Source organism: Trichoderma harzianum (assembly GCF_003025095.1).
Source record: "Trichoderma harzianum CBS 226.95 unplaced genomic scaffold M431scaffold_10, whole genome shotgun sequence".
Taxonomy (NCBI): Eukaryota; Fungi; Ascomycota; class Sordariomycetes; order Hypocreales; family Hypocreaceae; genus Trichoderma; species Trichoderma harzianum.
This window is the reverse complement of record NW_020209258.1, coordinates 1,297,528-1,314,453: the sequence shown is the minus strand read 5'-3', so window position 1 is coordinate 1,314,453 and position 16,926 is coordinate 1,297,528. Positions and strand designations below refer to the sequence as shown.

The following is a 16,926-nucleotide window of genomic DNA, read 5'->3' as shown; positions in this document are numbered from 1 at the left end:
GTGCGAGTGCGAGTGCGAGTTTGAGTGAGAGCTTGAGGGTAGGGAGCTGTGTGTGTCCGTCGTCTCCAGCTCTACAGCACTTCAGCCACGATCGACGAGTGTTGCAGCTTTTGCATGTGTCGATTGAGGTGGATGGTGTTTTGGAGAGCCTGACAGAAGCTGAAGCTGGTGATGTTTACATGTGCAAGTAGGTTTGCGACAGGCCAGGCCTTGCGCCCCGCCATGGACTAAAAGGCAAGCACATGCACCGCACCTGCCGACTAGCAACAGCCCCACACCAGCTCTGCCGTGGCTCCGGCAGGCGCATCTCGGTGCTGTGGGGTAGTGCCTGCCTCGATACCAACAACAGAACGGCGAGGGAAGGTGCTGAAGATTCTGCCAACACGTGAGCCTGACTTATCGGGAACTTCCCAGATCTAGAACCAGCTGGTTTGCTCAGAAACTCAAACCTCTTCAACTTCTGCCTTGCTCTGCCCAGCTCCCCTCCTTTGGCTCCTTGCACCCCCTAATACAGCTCGTCTTGATTCGCCATGTCTCGCCCTCAAGCCTGCGCCTAATCGCTCTGGAATGTCGCCTCATACCAGGTCATCGTATTTGCCCTCACGCGCTCTCGAGCAACCGCCATAACGGGCTCCAGCCTCGCCCCAAGTTACCAAAGTCCGGTCAACCCTGGGCCGTTTGTTCGACAACCCGCTCGCCCGCCTCTCGGCAACTCATTGTTCATCCTGACGCAGGATGGCGATGATCCTTGTAATTGGAAGCTAGATGCTGAATATAGCATCTCGATCTTCGGCTCTAGCGGTGGGTCAGTCCGTATCGGCGAGAATCTACGGCTTAGTACCGCTTCCTATCCGGCTCAAGAACTTTCCATGCTCCTGTTCCAATGCTTCTAAAGACCGTTTCAACTGTTGTCGTGTGGAAGGTGTAGTTGGTATCCATCGTGTAAGTCCATACACGATACCTCGACTTCCCAGGCTTGGTTCAATAACAATACAACTAACCCGAGCCCCCTAGAAATTTGCGGCACATATGCTAATGACTCTGGTTACGCATGCCAGCGAAGCCATCGTGAAATGACCCGTGTCCCTTTGAATGGAGCTAATAGGCGATGAGATACCATCGTGACCTTGCCCAACCAGAGGAGCGCCTTGCGCCGCCCAATCTGTGCGCTCCCGTCTCTTCTCTTTCTCATCTCACGATACCACCCCGTCCGGGGATGCCGTTCTCAGTTGGCACACCCCCTCTTTCGACGCTTGACACCCCAATTCTATGACTAAATGTACAGTAACTCTCCCTTGCCGACTGAGACGTCTTGTCCGCCAGCCATTCTCCCATTGCTACCTTTCAGGCGCCCGCAGCAATGAAAATCACTACTTAATGCCGGGTCTCCTGTGTTCTCCAGTTATTATGTTCCAGCCAACCCCAGCTTTGATTGTCGGAGTTGCTCCCGCTGTATAACAGGGCTTGACTATACTTCTTCATCTTCAGCTACACATCTTATCAGGTTCTTTCAAAGTATTCGCCGGAGTCGTCTTTCCCCGACATGGTCATAACAAGCTTACAGAATGAGCCACGGACTCGATAACCTCACCGGCCCCGCCACCGAGGGTATCGGTCTGCGCTTTCTAAATGAAGAATGGAACGATAGCATCTCAAACGACCACCCATTCACCATTCAATGGAACGAGTCGCTGGATGGGACTCAGCCAGAGCTTGGGCTGTTCAAAATTACATATCCCAAAGATGGCGTTATCGCATACGAGCTGGTATCGAATCTCACAGGTGCGTATTACGGTCTCATTGAACTACTTAATAGACGATATCGACAAGTCCTCACAGCTTTTTAGGCAGCATGAACAATGAAAATGCAACATGCTTGTGGACACCAAGCCACTTGGATGATGAATTATATACTCTATGGCTCTCATCCTCTCGAGATGCTCGCGCAAATTGGACGACGTCTCCGCCTTGGAGACTAAAAGAAACTGTAAGCTTCTCGATACTCTTGATTCTCCTAGAGGGCCGAAAATTGACCATGGATACAGCCTCGACATTCACCTCATTGGGCCGCACCTATCGTTATTCCCATTATTGTGTTGCTCGCAGTATACACATTAGGACTCACCACCTGTATCGTATATCGACGTCGCAGAAAGGCGAGACGTGAGAGAGAGAAAAGCAAGGGAAAAGATCTTGAAAAGGACAAATCAAGCCAGACGCATCTCCTTGGGGACGCGGAGAGACATCCCTCAGTCGATACTGTCCTCACTATACAAAGCTTTGATGACCCAGATGAAGCCAGGAAGCCGCACATTTGGCTCCTGACACAGTCGGCCTCAGGATCTCTTTTACTATCATCTCCGAGCAGGAAGAATTCCGACGCAACATTGGTCTCAACTACAACGCGAGCATCCGATCAAGTCCTCATATCCCCTATCAGTTTATCAGAGCAAAGCCTTCAAAGCCCCACAAGTATAGGTTCTGACAGGACCCTCGTCACGCTATCAGACCCGAGAGACCAAAGGGCCGTCATCGCCAGTAAACTAGGGCGTTCCGTGAGAGTGATTATACCTTCTGACGATGTACAAGAGTGAGATTTGGAGATGCGTTTGTGTAAGCATATATCGGGCATTTGGCAATGTGAAGAATTTTGTATTAATCGCCAGCTGGTACCCCGCGGGACTTTAGCTGGTGTTGCATCGATACTAAAAACGCGGAAAATGGGCGAATATGACGATGTTTGGATTCAGGGGTTTTGTTAACTGTGGACTTTGGCTACCCATAAACACGATGGATATATTTGTAGCATGTAATGATAATTTTGGATTTCTCTCTTTCTTTCAGTTGACGTTTGCATACAGTTCACTGGTGACTAAAGCATGACTGCCCAATATATATATATTTGTATTGGTATTGTTGGCCAAGCAGTAGAGAGCATACGCTCTCTGTCACACTCGACTCAATCTTCATGTCCAATGACATCTCATCTAAGAAAAACCCCCCTAGTCTAAAGACTAGGTAAAAAGCAAAAAGTAAAAAACATAAAATTGCAGATTCTCTCATATCATCCCTTTCCCAATGTTGAGATTAGCCGGCGCTTTCATAACCATAAAATAAAAACCATAAAATTGTATATCTTTCGATCTTTCTCGTTTTCTCTTTTACCCCGCTATGCGCCGTTACGTTTTTATATATAATAAAAACCATGTTGAAATGTTTGGTTCCCCTCCTTTTTGTTCCCTCCCGATTTGTCCTGTGTTTTAGTTTGTTTGTTTGCCCATTTTGAAGAAATCCGGTGAAGGGGGTTCTTTTGGGCAAAAGTCTAATTATGTCGTGATATTTACTGAATGAATGATGCTTGAATATTTGGTTGAAGAAAAGTGACGGTGGTGGTGGGAGTTCTCCCTCGCCGCATCAAGTCGTGTCTGGTGATTTAAGCAGAGCCGGTGGTGTCCTCGACAGGAGGGCATGTGCAGAACAGGTTGGTATCGCCATATGTATCGTCTACACGGCCAACCGTCGGCCAGAACTTCTTCTCAAGAAGATAAGGCAGCGGGTAGGCGGCCTTCTCCCGAGAATAAGGTCTGTCCCACTTGCCCTCCGCATCGCCGAGGATCAAGTCCCTCTGCGGGTGCGGGGCGTTCTTGAGCACATTGCCCTCCTTGGGCTGCTTGCCCTCCTCAACCTCACGAATCTCGTTGCGGATGCTAATCATGGCGTCGATGAAGCGATCCAGCTCCTCCTTACTCTCACTCTCGGTGGGCTCAATCATGAGCGTGTTGGGCACAGGCCAGCTCATAGTAGGAGCGTGGAAACCGTAGTCCTGGAGACGCTTGGCGATGTCGATAGCCTCGATGCCGGCGGACTTCTGGAAGGGGCGGGCGTCGACGATGAACTCGTGAGCGCAACGGCCCTGGTCGTTGGTGTAGAGGATGGGGTAGTGGTCCTTGAGGCGGGCCAGGATGTAGTTGGCGTTGAGAAGAGCAACAGTGGTGGCCTTGCGCAGACCCTCGTCGCCCATGGTAGAGATGTAAGCCCAGCTGATGGGGACAATGCTGGCACTGCCAAAGGAGGCACTGGAGACGGGTGTCTGGGTGCTCTTGTGAGGCAGGTAAGGGACGAGGTGCTTCTTGACGCAGATGGGACCAATACCAGGGCCACCGCCGCCGTGAGGGATACAGAAGGTCTTGTGCAAGTTCAAGTGGCAGACATCAGCGCCGAGAGCGCCAGGAGAAGTGAGTCCAATCTGAGCGTTCATGTTGGCACCGTCCATGTAGACGAGACCACCATACTGGTGAACAATGTCGCAGACCTTTCGGACCTGAGGCTCGAAGACACCGTATGTGCTGGGGTAGGTGATCATGATGGCGCCCAACTCAGAAGCATGCTTCTTGCACTTGGCTTCGAGATCCTCCAAGTCGAGGTTGCCGGTCTTGGTGTCACACTTGATGGGGACAACGCGCATGCCAACCATGGCAGCGGACGCAGGGTTGGTACCATGGGCAGAAACAGGAATCAAGCAGATGTCGCGCTTGTTGCCGGGTTGCTGCTCGTGGTATTTGCGAATGGCCCGGAGACCGGCAAACTCACCTTGAGCACCGGAGTTGGGCTGCAGAGAAGTAGCATCCATGCCAGTCAGGGCAGCCAGCTGAGCAGAGGTAGCGTCAAAGAGCCTCTGGTAGCCCTTGACGCAGCTGTGTGGAGCGTGAGGGTGGATGTTGGCGGTGGTTTCTGTGCCAATGAGCTCCATTTGAGTAGTACCGTTGAGCTTCATGGTGCAAGATCCAAGGGGAATCATGGAGTGAACCAGGGACAGATCCTTGGACTGGAGGTGGTGCATGTAACGCAGCATCTCAGTCTCGCTGTGGTGGGAGTTGAAAACGGGGTGAGTCAGGAACTTGGACTCTCGGCGAACAGAGTCAGGCAGGCTCTTAACGAGCTCTTCAGATGACTGCGCGAACCCTTCCTTCCAGCACTTGTTGGAGACATCGAGGTCGGCGTCGCTGTGGTTCTTGTAGGCAACGGTCTGGAAAGCCTTGACGATGCGAACAAACAGCTTGAGAGTGAAAGTGGTGGGAACTGCCAGGACAAGCTCGTTGGGAGACCAGGCCTTGCCGCTGCTGATGCCTTGATCCATCAGCTCACGGCGCAGAGCCCGGCAAACAACAGGCTCGTCGAAGTAGAGGGAGACGGTGTCGGAGAGAACTTTGCCGTCGGCGTCAACGGAGCGGGATGAGACATTCAAGCCGTAGTGCTGGGCGGCAGCCTGAATCATGCGGGCGTGGCGGAGGTTGTTGACGGCCATCTCCTTGAGCTGCTCGGGGCCGTGGTAAATGGCATACATGGCTGACATGTTGGCCAGAAGAGCCTGGGCAGTGCAAACATTGCTAGTGGCCTTTTCTCGTCGAATGTGCTGCTCACGGGTCTGCAGAGCCAAACGGAGAGCTCGGTCTCCGCGACGGTCTCTGGAAACACCAATCAAGCGGCCGGGGAGTCGTCGCTTGCTACCCTCCTGAACAGCCATGAAAGCAGCGTGAGGACCACCGTAGCCCAAAGGAACACCGAATCGCTGAGCATTTCCGAAAGCAATATCAGCACCCCACTCGCCAGGAGGAGTGAGGAGAGTCAGGTTAGAGAGATCGGTGGCGGCACTCAGCAGGGTGCCCTGCGCATGAGCAAGCTCGGCCAGCTCCCTGAAGTCGGAAACACCTCCGTTTGAGTCGGGATACTGAACCATGACACCAATCAGGTCATCGCCGAGAGCCTTGATCTTCTTCTGGGCATCTGGAGCACCCAGATCCAGGACCTGAATGTGAATTCCAAATCCTTCAGCGCGGCCATGCATGACCCTGATGGTGGCGTCGTGCACCAAGTGAGAAACCACATACGTCTTTCCAGGTCGCTTCTGTCTCGAGGAGGAAAGACTGGTCAGAGACATGGTCATGGCCTCGCTGGCAGCAGTTCCCTCGTCAAGCAAACTGGCATTGGCGACGGGAAGGCCGGTCAGGTCAGAGATCATGGTCTGGAAGTTGAGAAGGGACTCGAGACGACCCTGGCTGATCTCAGGCTGGTAGGGAGTGTAGCTGGTGTACCAAGCCGGGTTCTCCAGGACGTTTCGCTTGATGACGGCTGGGATCTCAACGGGGTAGTAACCACCTCCGTTCATCCACGTGCGGACGTCGTTGGATGAGTTCATGGCCTTGAAGGCCTTGACGATTCCAGACTCGCTGAACACGCGAGCCTGGATCGTCTTCTTGGGCGGATCCAGAACATCTGCAGGAATAACCTGGGAAACGAAAGCATCCAGAGTCTCAGAACCGGGGCCGAGAACCTTGAGCATCTCCTGGATCTCTTCGTCGCGAGGTCCAATGTGGCGAGCGCTAAAGTCCTTCCATGGCAGCTTGTTGGCAGCACGAATGTCTCTCATTTCCTTGTAAGCAGGATCCTCCTGCAGAGACTCAAAAGGCGGTCTTCTGCCATCCCGGCTTGCGGCGCGAACGTCGGCAGCCGTCTGAGTGGTGTAAGTGAGGTTGCGGACGGACAAAAGGGAAGCCTGTCCGCGAGCGCAAACCCTCGCTTCGTGTCGGGCCAGCGCCAGCGATGGGCGAAGGGAAGCCCCCCGTGCGATAAGCAGCCTGGAGGCCATGGCCGCCACGATGATGTGAAGAAAGGGATGAAGAGCAAAACAACGGAGCCAGATAGATTCAACAGGTCTCCCTCAATGGCTAGGAAAAGAAAAAAGAAGGAAGAAGAGAAGGAGGTCCAACGACACGAGGGAGGAAAAGCAAAGAAATTAAACCGAAGCCGCCCGGACGATAAAGATTTGCTCTAATCAGTTCCCCCCCAGAAAAATGAGATGACGGCGCCTGCGTGGTCCGTAAATGGCTGTCCAAGAGGCCGTGGCGGAACTTTCGTGGGGCAATCCGGCACCCGTGATAGCGCTAAAAGTTGAAGCCCTCGCCGGCAGCGAGTCGAACAGGCGATCCTATATCGTTGGGGGAATCAGGCCACGTCCGATGGATGAAGAAAAAGGACTAGAGCAGGTGAGAATAGTAAGAAAGTGAGAAGACGGTGAGCACAAGACAAGCAACAAGGTTCCCTTTCCCTCCGACATTGGGATCAAGATGCAGCGTGAGCCGGGGCATCAGAGCCATCTTATCTGTGTAGTATCGTAAGTAATGCGCCGAACGCATCAAGGTATCACCAGGCACAGGGGCATTTGGCCTATTCCCTTTTGCTCTTTTTTCCCCAATTCCTTTCCTCGTTATTTTCGTTCTCCATTCCCTCTTTCGCTTCCCCAGAGCCGAACATCGCAGCAAAAGGCCAATGACCAGCCTGATAACTTTCCGCTTTCCGTCGCTCAGGGTCCCGTCCAGGCCTTGGTTGGTACATCCAAACATCCTCCACGGCTGCGGTGGTCCGTAATACTGGAGTCGACTCCGCAGGCTGTTGGAGTAACTGGCCAGGGCTTGGATGCTTGGAGCATAGTGTGTCCACGACTCGTGCCCACTAAAAAAAAATCGATGCTAGAGCTTAATCTTTCTCCCGAGTTGGAGGTTTTTTTGCGCAAGCTAGAAGTTTTGGTTAGGTGATGGCTTTTCGAACATTGTTCGTTGCTGCCACTGTGTAGCCTGGCGCCAACGATATCGGCCATTCACGGGCCGACGCTGAGCGTGCAAGCGGATGCATGTGATTCGCTGAGAGGGGGGCTAGAGGGGGAGATGATTTTCGTGAATTGTGATCGCGGGCGGGTTCGAGCTTTTTTTTTTTTTTTTTTTCTCCAATGGATCAATACCATATCAGCCCCTACAATGACATGACATGATATGTAGCTGTATCTAATCCTAGTAGTAACAACTGATCAATGCTACTGTACTCCGTACCTAAGGCATAAATGCAGTACGGAGCAATAAGCTGCCTACATGTACCTTATCTGCTTATCTCCATACCTGCCAAGGCCTGTCTCGACTGCTGTAGCATTGGCCCATTTACCACCTACGTAGCCCGTACCTACACAACATTAGCACACACACCACACTGTATTGCCTCCATTCCTTCAGGCCTTAGGCCACCCTTCCAGCACACTCCCGACATCGCCCAGCTTTTACGTAACTATCCGTCACTTGGACTAAACAACAACAAAAATCATCACCATGTTTGGAGGATGTACGTACACACGCCCAATCCCTGACAAATATGCCTGCCCTCTCGTGCGCCATGTGATAGTTTAACCGCATGCAATGCTGACGTCCTCGCGTCCACAGTCGCCCCCCCGCAGCAGTCGCCCGAGGAGATTCGCGCCATGGAGGCCGAAGCTACCTTCACCGTCCAGCAGGTCGCCGCAACTGCCTTCATGCTCTACCTTTGTATGTCTTACGCCTGTTCCATGGAAAGAGGAAGACGATACGATCGAATTTTCTCGTTGACAGATGCTTCCTCTTACCTCGTCTGCGCCATTGCTAACCTCGGAAATAGCTCCCTTCGCTGTCGACATGATCAGCCGCATCTTCTAAACCCGGCAAGGAAAAAAATTCGTATATAGACGTTTCCATGTAACATACATACATGCTTTCCACTCCGGTACATTGCCATTGACCGATAGTGCGCCGGGTTTCTGACTGGCGAAACTGTTTGATATACCACTGCCAAAGGAACCAGCAGGTCACTCACTGCCCAAGGCAAAAATCGCTGTACAATAGAAGTGGTCGCCCGAGGTTGATTGGGGGAAGGGGAAAGCTCAACCTGATTCACCAAAGGCGACACGAAAATGAAACGGGGCGACGATAGAAGAAAATAAAGAAGCATAAAAAATTCCACGGTTGCTGGATCATGACCATGTGACGGATTTGGCTTTTAATTTGGTAGCCATTAAGAGCAAAGTCTTATGCGCAAAGAAAAATTAAGATCCATATAGCAGACGACTGCTCTGCATGCCTTCCAGATCCGTCTGCATATTTGTCCAATCCTACAGCCTCTACAGATTAAAACTGGAAACAAACCGACTCATAACCCCCCAATTCTATAGCATTCGAATGCTGTTGCCATTGCCTGCCAACATTCTGACTCCATTTGCGTCAAAACATAAAAAGCATCTTCAAATTAACACCATTACAGCGGCTTCGGTGAAACCTCCCTTCTCGCGACACAGTCTCCTATGATATCCAAGCAGACACTTTTACCGGGACCGTGGTGGCGGGTTTCTGCTCTTTTCCCACTCCTGGTAGTCTGCACCCAGCGACTCCAACTCCTTTTTCAAATGCTGTAGTTGCTTCTCGTAATCTTCCAATACCTAGAGCCACCGTGGTTAGCGACCAAATGTCATGGTAAACATCCGCTGAATCTATATCAAAACTTACCCGCTTCGCCCTCGTTTGTGTCTCCTCGTCGAGCCCCTCGCTCTCTCCTGCCGGCTTCTCCATTTCCTTGTTCAGTCTCTCAGAGTATCCCCTCAGCACAATCAGTCTGCTCCACAGCTCTTCCTCCCTGGCACCAACTGCTGGATCTTGCACATCGCGCTCCAACGTCTGTAGTCTGCTTTTCAGATCATCTTCGTCGCCGCTTAGAGCGTAGCCCCTGTTCCTAAGAATCTGCACCTTGGCGGCCAAAGCCAGACATCTGTTGGAGATCATCGTCTGCCGCCTTCTAGCAGCGAGTGCTCTGGTTTCCGTCTCCAACTCGTGTCGCTGCAGCAGCGCATCCAGACAGCCGTTGATCTGGTGAAGTCGTGTGTTGAACTCGGAAATGGCGCGCTTTTGCGTCTTCAATCGGTCCGCTACGCCCGTGTAGCCTGCGCACAACACAGGCATGAATCCAGGGGCGGGCTTGTTCTGCAAAGCTTCTTCCCATTCTCTATCGTCTTCGAATGGTTGGGGCTTGTAAAAGGGGATGTGTGCTTCATCGACTTTGTTGTAGAAGTAGTGCTTGAACACGCAGCTGGGGTTGGCAGGGTCCCATTTCTCCGTCACGAGCTTCATCTGTTCCAGAATCGGCTTCTGGTCTGTATACATCACCACTGCGTTAGCAAAGGACGAGGCGCTTCCTATAGCATGCGGGACTTACGCGGTGTCTCTTGACCAGGTTGCCATAGAGAGCTCGAAAGCTGAGCTTGTGACTGCGACAGCGCGGGCACCTGCTGTGTCTGCTGGGGCTGCGCAAGCAGCGTGTTTCCGAGCGGTGCATTCTGTTGGCCTGCACCCAGCGTTTGTCCAAAGATATTTCCGGATGCTTGCATCTGTTGGGTGGGCTGGGCTGTTTGGGCTGAGCCAAAGAACCCTCCCGAACTCAGAGGCTTTGGTTGTCCGAAGAGCGACATGGTGAAAAGGAAGACCGCAGCTCCTCCAGCGAGTGTCGTGAGGCTATCCGCAAAGCTCCCACAGGAGCCTTGTTAAAAAGGATGGAGGCGCAAAGGATTGCGGAATGCCGTTTCTCGAATGTCGGAGGTGCTGTCGTCGGCGAATTGCTGGATGGGTTGTCGTTGATGCGCGGATGTTTTTCTCGTCGCTGGGCAGTTTTGTTGACTTGCTACAAAATTGCTGCAGGGTCGCGCTCAGTAGGAGGTACCAAGGTACCGCGCAGGTCAGCCTCGTCCACCGCCCAGCCAATCACAGCTTGCCTCCAGGGCAGAATCGCGAAATGCAGTTTGATGCGAGCACCACGATTGAGTAGCACAGGGAGCAGGTGCAATGGCAGTGAAAAAAATAAATCAAGGGTAAATATCTTCCTATACTGAAGTAATGCTTTTTCAATAGTACAAGTGCCTGAGTACAGCAGTGATTGTGAAGAGAGACTTGCAATTCTCTTGACTGTCAACTAGCGCCACTACTTGAAGCTACCTAGAGTACCTAGCTTCTTAATCAGCAAACGCATGCCCACTAAACTACAGCAAGTCTAGCGCTAAACGACGAGAATTCAGCGGCTTCAACAGACCCAATTTCTGCAAGCCAAGTATTTCCCGTAGATTCTAAGTCTCTCCATGTACCCTCGACAGCCGCCTCAGAGACGCCAACAAGGCTACGGTTGCTGACCCCCCGGTCGTCTCTGATTGGCTGCAGCAACTACAATCTTTCAACTAAGCGTCAGTCGGAAGAACCTCATAGCTCCATTATCCTACCGCAAGCTTCACAGAGGGTCAATCGAACCACCCGGCAATCATGGCATCACGACGGTCTCAGTATGTTGATCCGGCCTCCAAGATCCAGCAGCGACGTCATTGAGCCGGCCTGAGGGCACATTGGCGACATCCCGCGACAAGCAGCAACTAACAATGTGGCAGATTCCACCAGCAGGTGCTCATCGACACCACGCCTCTCCCGGACAACATTCCCCAGGTCCAGGAGATTGGTGCCTCCTCTGCGCCTCTGCTGTCGGCCTCCTTCTTCATCGGCGCACGATGCCGCGACTACAACGATGATTACATGCAGTGCAAGACCGAGAACCCCGGCAAGGGAGAACTGAACTGCTTGAAGGAGGGACGACGGGTAACCCGCTGCGCCCAGAGTGTGTACGTTTTCCTGCGCCTGCGAGCAGCTTAATGAATTGCAAGAATTGGAGCCAGCCATCTGGGTCCGAGGGCTCGGTCGTTGGAGAAGTCACTCGTTTGTGGAAAGGAGGGGTACTGACGTTTGAGGTCATCCAGGCTCAAGGACATCAACACACACTGCTTAGCCGAGTTCCGCAAGCACTGGGAGTGCCTCGACAACCGAAACCAGCAGCTCTGGCAGTGCCGTCCCGCCGAGTGGAAGCTCAACAAGTGCGTTTACGATAACTTGGTACGTTCTAACCTCGGCATCCTTGTCAACATCCAATGCGCCATAATTTATTAACCATACCCCGGCTTTAGAAACTGGAGAAGAAGATTCCTGATCAGCCCGCCAACGTCACCCCTGTTGAGCTGAGGCCGAAGCAGATCTTTGCTGACGTGCGGATTGGACCTGGTGATGGCAAGCCTTTCATCCCCGGACAGTCGGAGGCTTCACAGTGAGGGAGGAGGGGAGCGGTTGGAATGGAGGGGTGAAGATGTGTCGTGTACAATTGCAGTCATCTGAGACGAAACAAAAATAACTCATCAACCTCTTGCCTACAATACTCCCACCGTTTGATTCCTACGCAACGTGTGCTGTCTTGATTCTTGTGTAGGAGGGGCTTTAAAGGGCCAAGGCATATGGAAAATGCTTGGCCCTGAGCAAAATAGTACGAGGCAGACTGTTTGAGGGAAAGACATTGAGGCCGCCAAACACTCAAAATAGAAGGTTAAAAACGTGACGTGTTACACGACTCAGTTCTTCAGTCGACCGGGCCTCGGGCTTTTGCATCATCAATGGTGCAGTTGCACATTCACATGCTAACCCACGATCCTGCCGTCACCAGCCCCGAGTATCAGGGACCATTCCACGACAGCCAGGTTAAGACGGCTGAAAACGAGGGGCCCCTCGCTCTCCCCTGGAGTTTTACACCTTGTGTATACTGCCAGCGTCATCGTGTAGACTTAAGGCATCATGCCGAGACATTTTGAGATGAGATATATCTCGCTCAAGTTTGTGAAGCGCCGGAAGCCTGCCTCTGGAACACGGATCTCCATCCGTTGCATTGTGAGACTCGCGAAGTGACAGCTGAGTCAATATTAACGTGTAGATGTAGTTGATTGGAGGAGGCGGGAAGGATAGCTGACTGTTTGGAGTAGATTATTGTTTCGGCAGCAGGTGGGATGTCTATCTCAACTTTTCATCACCAATAGAGTTCTCTCCAGGTAGAAAATATATAAGCCGTACGACAGTCGGGCTGAGAAAGCCAGATTTTATGTAGGACAGAACATTATATACGGCTGAAGAGCTCAATACCGATACTCCATTTTCTTTACACGTGGAAAAAAATCCTTCAACCCATATGAGGCATGGGGCATTCATACCATAGATCTTGCAGATAGTTGCGAGTATGCAAAGAACCTTACCCTACAATACTGCATGGCGTAGAACGTAGGTAGTTCCCCAGGGCAAGTAGAGTACAAATCTCATAATGATTTATAGATTCGAGGGTTATAAACGACTGAACTTGCTGGATGTAGCGCTAAATACGCTGGGCTATAGGGTTGGCTGATAGCTATCAACTCTCATATCACCACCTTACAAATTGGCTCTTTTTCCAGAGCCACTCCACAACTTTGACCGAACATTCAGCTTGTAGAACTCGACAAAAACAAGGACATCTTTAGATCCGCTCAATCTCAAGCAAGACACAGTACACAACACAGCACGCATCCATCGTCGTACGTTGAAGACTAGAGAGAAAAAAATGGCGAAATATGAAACCGCCAGGTTCCACAAGAAGCATCTAGACAAAACCGACCCAGAGAAAGGCCAAGAAAACAAAAACAGGAAAGAAAGCTTTTCAGCGAAAGAAGAGAAACAGGACAGAAAAGAAAAAAGGAAAAAAAGAAAAAAAAACACTCGCGATGGGCCTCTGTTTCAGCCACGCGCTTCGCGCATGACGCTGGTTAAGCTTATCCTGCGACGAAAGAATAGACGAGGGCGATGCTTTTTACTAAGGGAGGGACCTACATGCATGCATCTACAGAAAACACTGAGCGCAACAGCCACTGACATTTGCCTGACGACTAATTCTTACAACAACAACAACAACCATGCTCATCGATACGAATATAACCAGAAGTAACAAGCTACTGCTCGTAGGCAATACTCAAGCTTCAGCTCTGTTTGTAGTGTAATCAGACAACTCTCACATGTCGCTAGGCGTGCAAAAAAGGGGTGGAGGACACTTACTTAGGCGTACCCGTAGGCCTAGCGGCGCTTATGTGCATCTCCATCTCGCAGACTAGGACACGTCAAAAGAGCCCACAAACAAACAGAAACAACCTTGGAGAGAAAAAAAACCTTGAAAAACGAAACCGGCGGCATGTTTCAAAACGCGGCCGGCGTGCAGACCCGGAAAGCCCGCGGGCTGGGGCAGGTTCCGCAGCTCGGAATCTGGCCGTTCAGTCGCCGATGGCGTGAGAAGGAGTCCAGATGGATCCATACCTTGAAATCAAAATTGTACTTTTGTTTCCTACAAATTAAAGCGGCAGCACAAAGTACCGTTGCCCATGAATTGAATCGATATTAAAGGCGTGTGGGCTCTGGAGCCCGTCCCGGCAATGTTCTGGAAGAGCTGGGCCAACCTTGTTAGGAGGCTGACCTTGGCCACGATGGATGGAAATTGGCTGGGGTCCTTTGATTATCTTGCTCACGGGTTACGTAAGGCGTAGCGGCACGATGTTAATTACATGCACTTTTGAGGGTATTTTGTTGAGCGGTTATCCGTCGAGGGAAGAAGCAGGACTCGTACTAGTACCGCGGAATAGGTTGTATGTCTACCAGCTTCACCGGGTGTGTGCTCATACATGGAATCAGCAAGGGGAAAAGAGTGCATCTGGTGGAGCCACTCATACGTGTACACGCATTCTACGGGATCAAGTAGAGCAAAAGCAAACGGCGTCTTTGTGTAGGTTGGTTTAGGCTATATAGGTACAGTAGTGCTCGATACGCGCCTCGGATCTGTCCAGAGACGCCAAGAGATGAGGAGCTGTACGGCATCTAGTCTCCCATGCGGGTGGTTATCCGATAGCTGCAATTAACTTTAGCATTTCTGCACGTGTGCTGCCGAGACTCATCGGTTCCAAGTTTATCTTGCGTCAAAAATACGAAGTGCCAAGCAGGTAGCACCGTGGCAGTCAATGACTGGTTACTCGTACAGCGAGACATGATGGAAACCCCTAAAGGATTCTCGATCTTGGGACACGCGAGTAAGCCCGTTGGGTCTCGACTCCAGTTATCCCGGACGCCGGACGAGAAAGACGCTGCCTCCGAGCAGCACTAGGTCATGGGGGGATGGGGTAGTTGGTATATCTGATTCACCCAGGGGGGATGGGAAATAGGCACACGGCTAGCATCGAGCGGATACACACGATCAAGGTTGTGGGACCATCAAAGAGAGAAGATGAGCCGACGTACCGAAATGATGAGTGCAGTGAGAAAATAAATGGATTGTAAGTAGTCGTAAGCTCGAGTTGGAATGAGCTTTGTGAAGACGCGAAAGGGAAACAAAGGATGAAATGTCTCGTGCTGGATTCCGGCCATGTGCTTTAGAGTACGGAGCATGCCCCGCCAATAAATCACCCATTAACACCACTACTTGAAGTGCTAGTGTCGGCGGCAAAAGGGCGACATGGCATCAATCCAATGTTCCAGGTTTCTTCTTACAGGTACGTGCGCAAACACGGTGGAAAAAAAGGGCGGCCGTTTGGTGTATCCGGAGCTGGGGCCTCGGTCGGCCTCGTGAGCGTCCACAGCGTGCGCTTGATGAGACGGCGCACAAACTGCGGAGCACGAGGCGGATCGTTAGAGTGTCACTACATACACCAGGAGGCACGAGAGTTGGAACTTGGAAGAAGAAGACGAGAAGAAGGAATACCCGTGACAGAATGGGATGTGATGTGCTCCGTACGAGTAAATGTACGAGTGGCAAGGATCAGATCAAATGGATGGCATATTCAAATGCCAAGCGCAGTGTTTGCCTCTTTGGCACACCCCGCATCTGGACAATTGCGATCTGCGACTGGCACTATTGATTCCTTGGTAGGGCATGAATGCGACTCTACATGTACACGGAAGACGCGGGCCGTGGAGCGACCAATTCCATGTTGGTTCCATTGAATGCCTCCCGTCACTTTACATGTGTCCGTACGGGGGGTACTTGCACTTGCACCAGATGCCGTTGGGCACGGCGTGTACCATCCATGATCTGATTTTCGAGTTTCCCGGTAAAGCTGCTAGCTGGAATCGAATCACCAAGTCGTCCCGGTATAGGAGAGCCGAGGGTGCTTGAAATGAGTGACATTCATCACTCCTCCTGCATCTACGAGCAAGAAACAAAGGCCCCATTCCCAGTGACCAAAAGCCCCCAATTGCAGGCCCTCGATAGGCTGACAAAGAGCGCTGGAGATGAGGTAGGGGGTGATACAGAGCGATTAGTGCCGTTTCAGGGATAAAAGTCCCGCAAGGCCGCCTGTAGCTTGTTTGATGGAGACGCCGGCGCTGGTTGGTGGAGAGTCGAAAGAGAGCCTGCAGCAGCCAAGCGCCAGAGTGAGCTGCTGCAAGGCACAGCGCTGTGAGAGGCGGGAAACATTTCATGGGGGAGAAAAGGATGAGCTGCAGGGGGAGGGGGTGTTGGTAGCGACGCTGCTCGTATGAGTGTTTAGGCCTGTCTGTATACCTAAAGTCAGGTAATAAGGCAGAAAGAATCGATCAGATTGAAGAGAAAAAAGGTAGCGGTGAATGAGAAATGCAGCTGGATAGGTAAGCACCCCTCAATAATTAAGTTCAAGTCATTCAATCGCTATTGCATATTGAGACTACTGCACATAAAGTTCAAGCAAGCAGCTGCCAAGCTTTTCAATCCAAGCCTCGGGATACACGGAGTCGGCGAATAATCGCGCCGATTCAGGGCTGAAAAAAAGAGAGAAATCACATTACGGAAAAGAAACAGAACAATGTTCGGCAGTTAGTCCAGATGGCGGGTCGGAAATCAAGGGGGTAGCAGCGCCAAGTGGTACGTGAATAATGATACATGTAATATTGATTGATGCCATCGATCATATGCGTTCCTCCCTGCCCAGAGCAACCTCAGGACAGCAGACGGTTGAAGCTTTTAGAAAGTGAGCATCAAGTCAAGAGTAGCGCGCCAGCAAGGCGTTTCGAAGGCATTCTTCGGCCAACGACCAAAGTAGTAACTGCGTGTACAGTAGCGATCCGGGTCTAGTTTAGGCGCATCTAATCTCGATACATGGGCGGAATACGAAGTTGCACTTGCACAGAGGTATGATGGCGTTGGCTTGGAGGGGGGCTCATGAGACCCCCCGGGCAGAGACATTGACGA

At 51.6% G+C, this 16,926-nt stretch overlaps 6 protein-coding genes across 6 annotated transcripts; 3 read left to right on the top strand and 3 right to left on the bottom strand.

The window, feature by feature from the left end:
• Positions 1 to 1,565: 1,565 nt before the first annotated feature.
• Positions 1,566 to 2,594, top strand: M431DRAFT_91183 (hypothetical protein; the record flags this gene model as incomplete). Its single annotated transcript, XM_024924229.1, has 3 exons — positions 1,566 to 1,782; positions 1,848 to 1,987; positions 2,046 to 2,594. 3 exons carry the CDS (start codon positions 1,566 to 1,568, stop codon positions 2,592 to 2,594), a joined length of 906 nt encoding a protein of 301 aa, XP_024772148.1.
• An 839-nt stretch (positions 2,595 to 3,433) lies between these two features.
• M431DRAFT_91652 (hypothetical protein) lies at positions 3,434 to 6,646 on the bottom strand (the record flags this gene model as incomplete). The annotated part of the gene is made up of 2 exons (XM_024924283.1): positions 3,434 to 6,388; positions 6,572 to 6,646. 2 exons carry the CDS (start codon positions 6,644 to 6,646, stop codon positions 3,434 to 3,436), a joined length of 3,030 nt encoding a protein of 1,009 aa, XP_024772147.1.
• Positions 6,647 to 8,153: 1,507 nt separating this feature from the next.
• M431DRAFT_7871 (hypothetical protein) lies at positions 8,154 to 8,513 on the top strand (the record flags this gene model as incomplete). Its single annotated transcript, XM_024922735.1, has 3 exons — positions 8,154 to 8,166; positions 8,265 to 8,366; positions 8,476 to 8,513. The coding sequence occupies 3 exons, from the start codon at positions 8,154 to 8,156 to the stop codon at positions 8,511 to 8,513; spliced, it is 153 nt and encodes a 50-aa protein (XP_024772146.1).
• A 662-nt stretch (positions 8,514 to 9,175) lies between these two features.
• Positions 9,176 to 10,312, bottom strand: M431DRAFT_497765 (hypothetical protein; the record flags this gene model as incomplete). Its single annotated transcript, XM_024917635.1, has 3 exons — positions 9,176 to 9,289; positions 9,357 to 9,997; positions 10,060 to 10,312. The coding sequence occupies 3 exons, from the start codon at positions 10,310 to 10,312 to the stop codon at positions 9,176 to 9,178; spliced, it is 1,008 nt and encodes a 335-aa protein (XP_024772145.1).
• Positions 10,313 to 11,134: 822 nt separating this feature from the next.
• On the top strand, positions 11,135 to 12,382 carry M431DRAFT_510637 (hypothetical protein). Its single transcript, XM_024919515.1, has 4 exons — positions 11,135 to 11,170; positions 11,273 to 11,500; positions 11,636 to 11,768; positions 11,840 to 12,382. Exons 1-4 carry the CDS (start codon positions 11,151 to 11,153, stop codon positions 11,978 to 11,980), a joined length of 522 nt encoding a protein of 173 aa, XP_024772144.1. The 5' UTR covers positions 11,135 to 11,150; the 3' UTR covers positions 11,981 to 12,382.
• Positions 12,383 to 15,283: 2,901 nt separating this feature from the next.
• M431DRAFT_510634 (hypothetical protein) lies at positions 15,284 to 16,315 on the bottom strand. Its single transcript, XM_024919514.1, has one exon. It carries the CDS (start codon positions 16,179 to 16,181, stop codon positions 15,720 to 15,722), a length of 462 nt encoding a protein of 153 aa, XP_024772143.1. The 5' UTR covers positions 16,182 to 16,315; the 3' UTR covers positions 15,284 to 15,719.
• Positions 16,316 to 16,926: the final 611 nt, after the last annotated feature.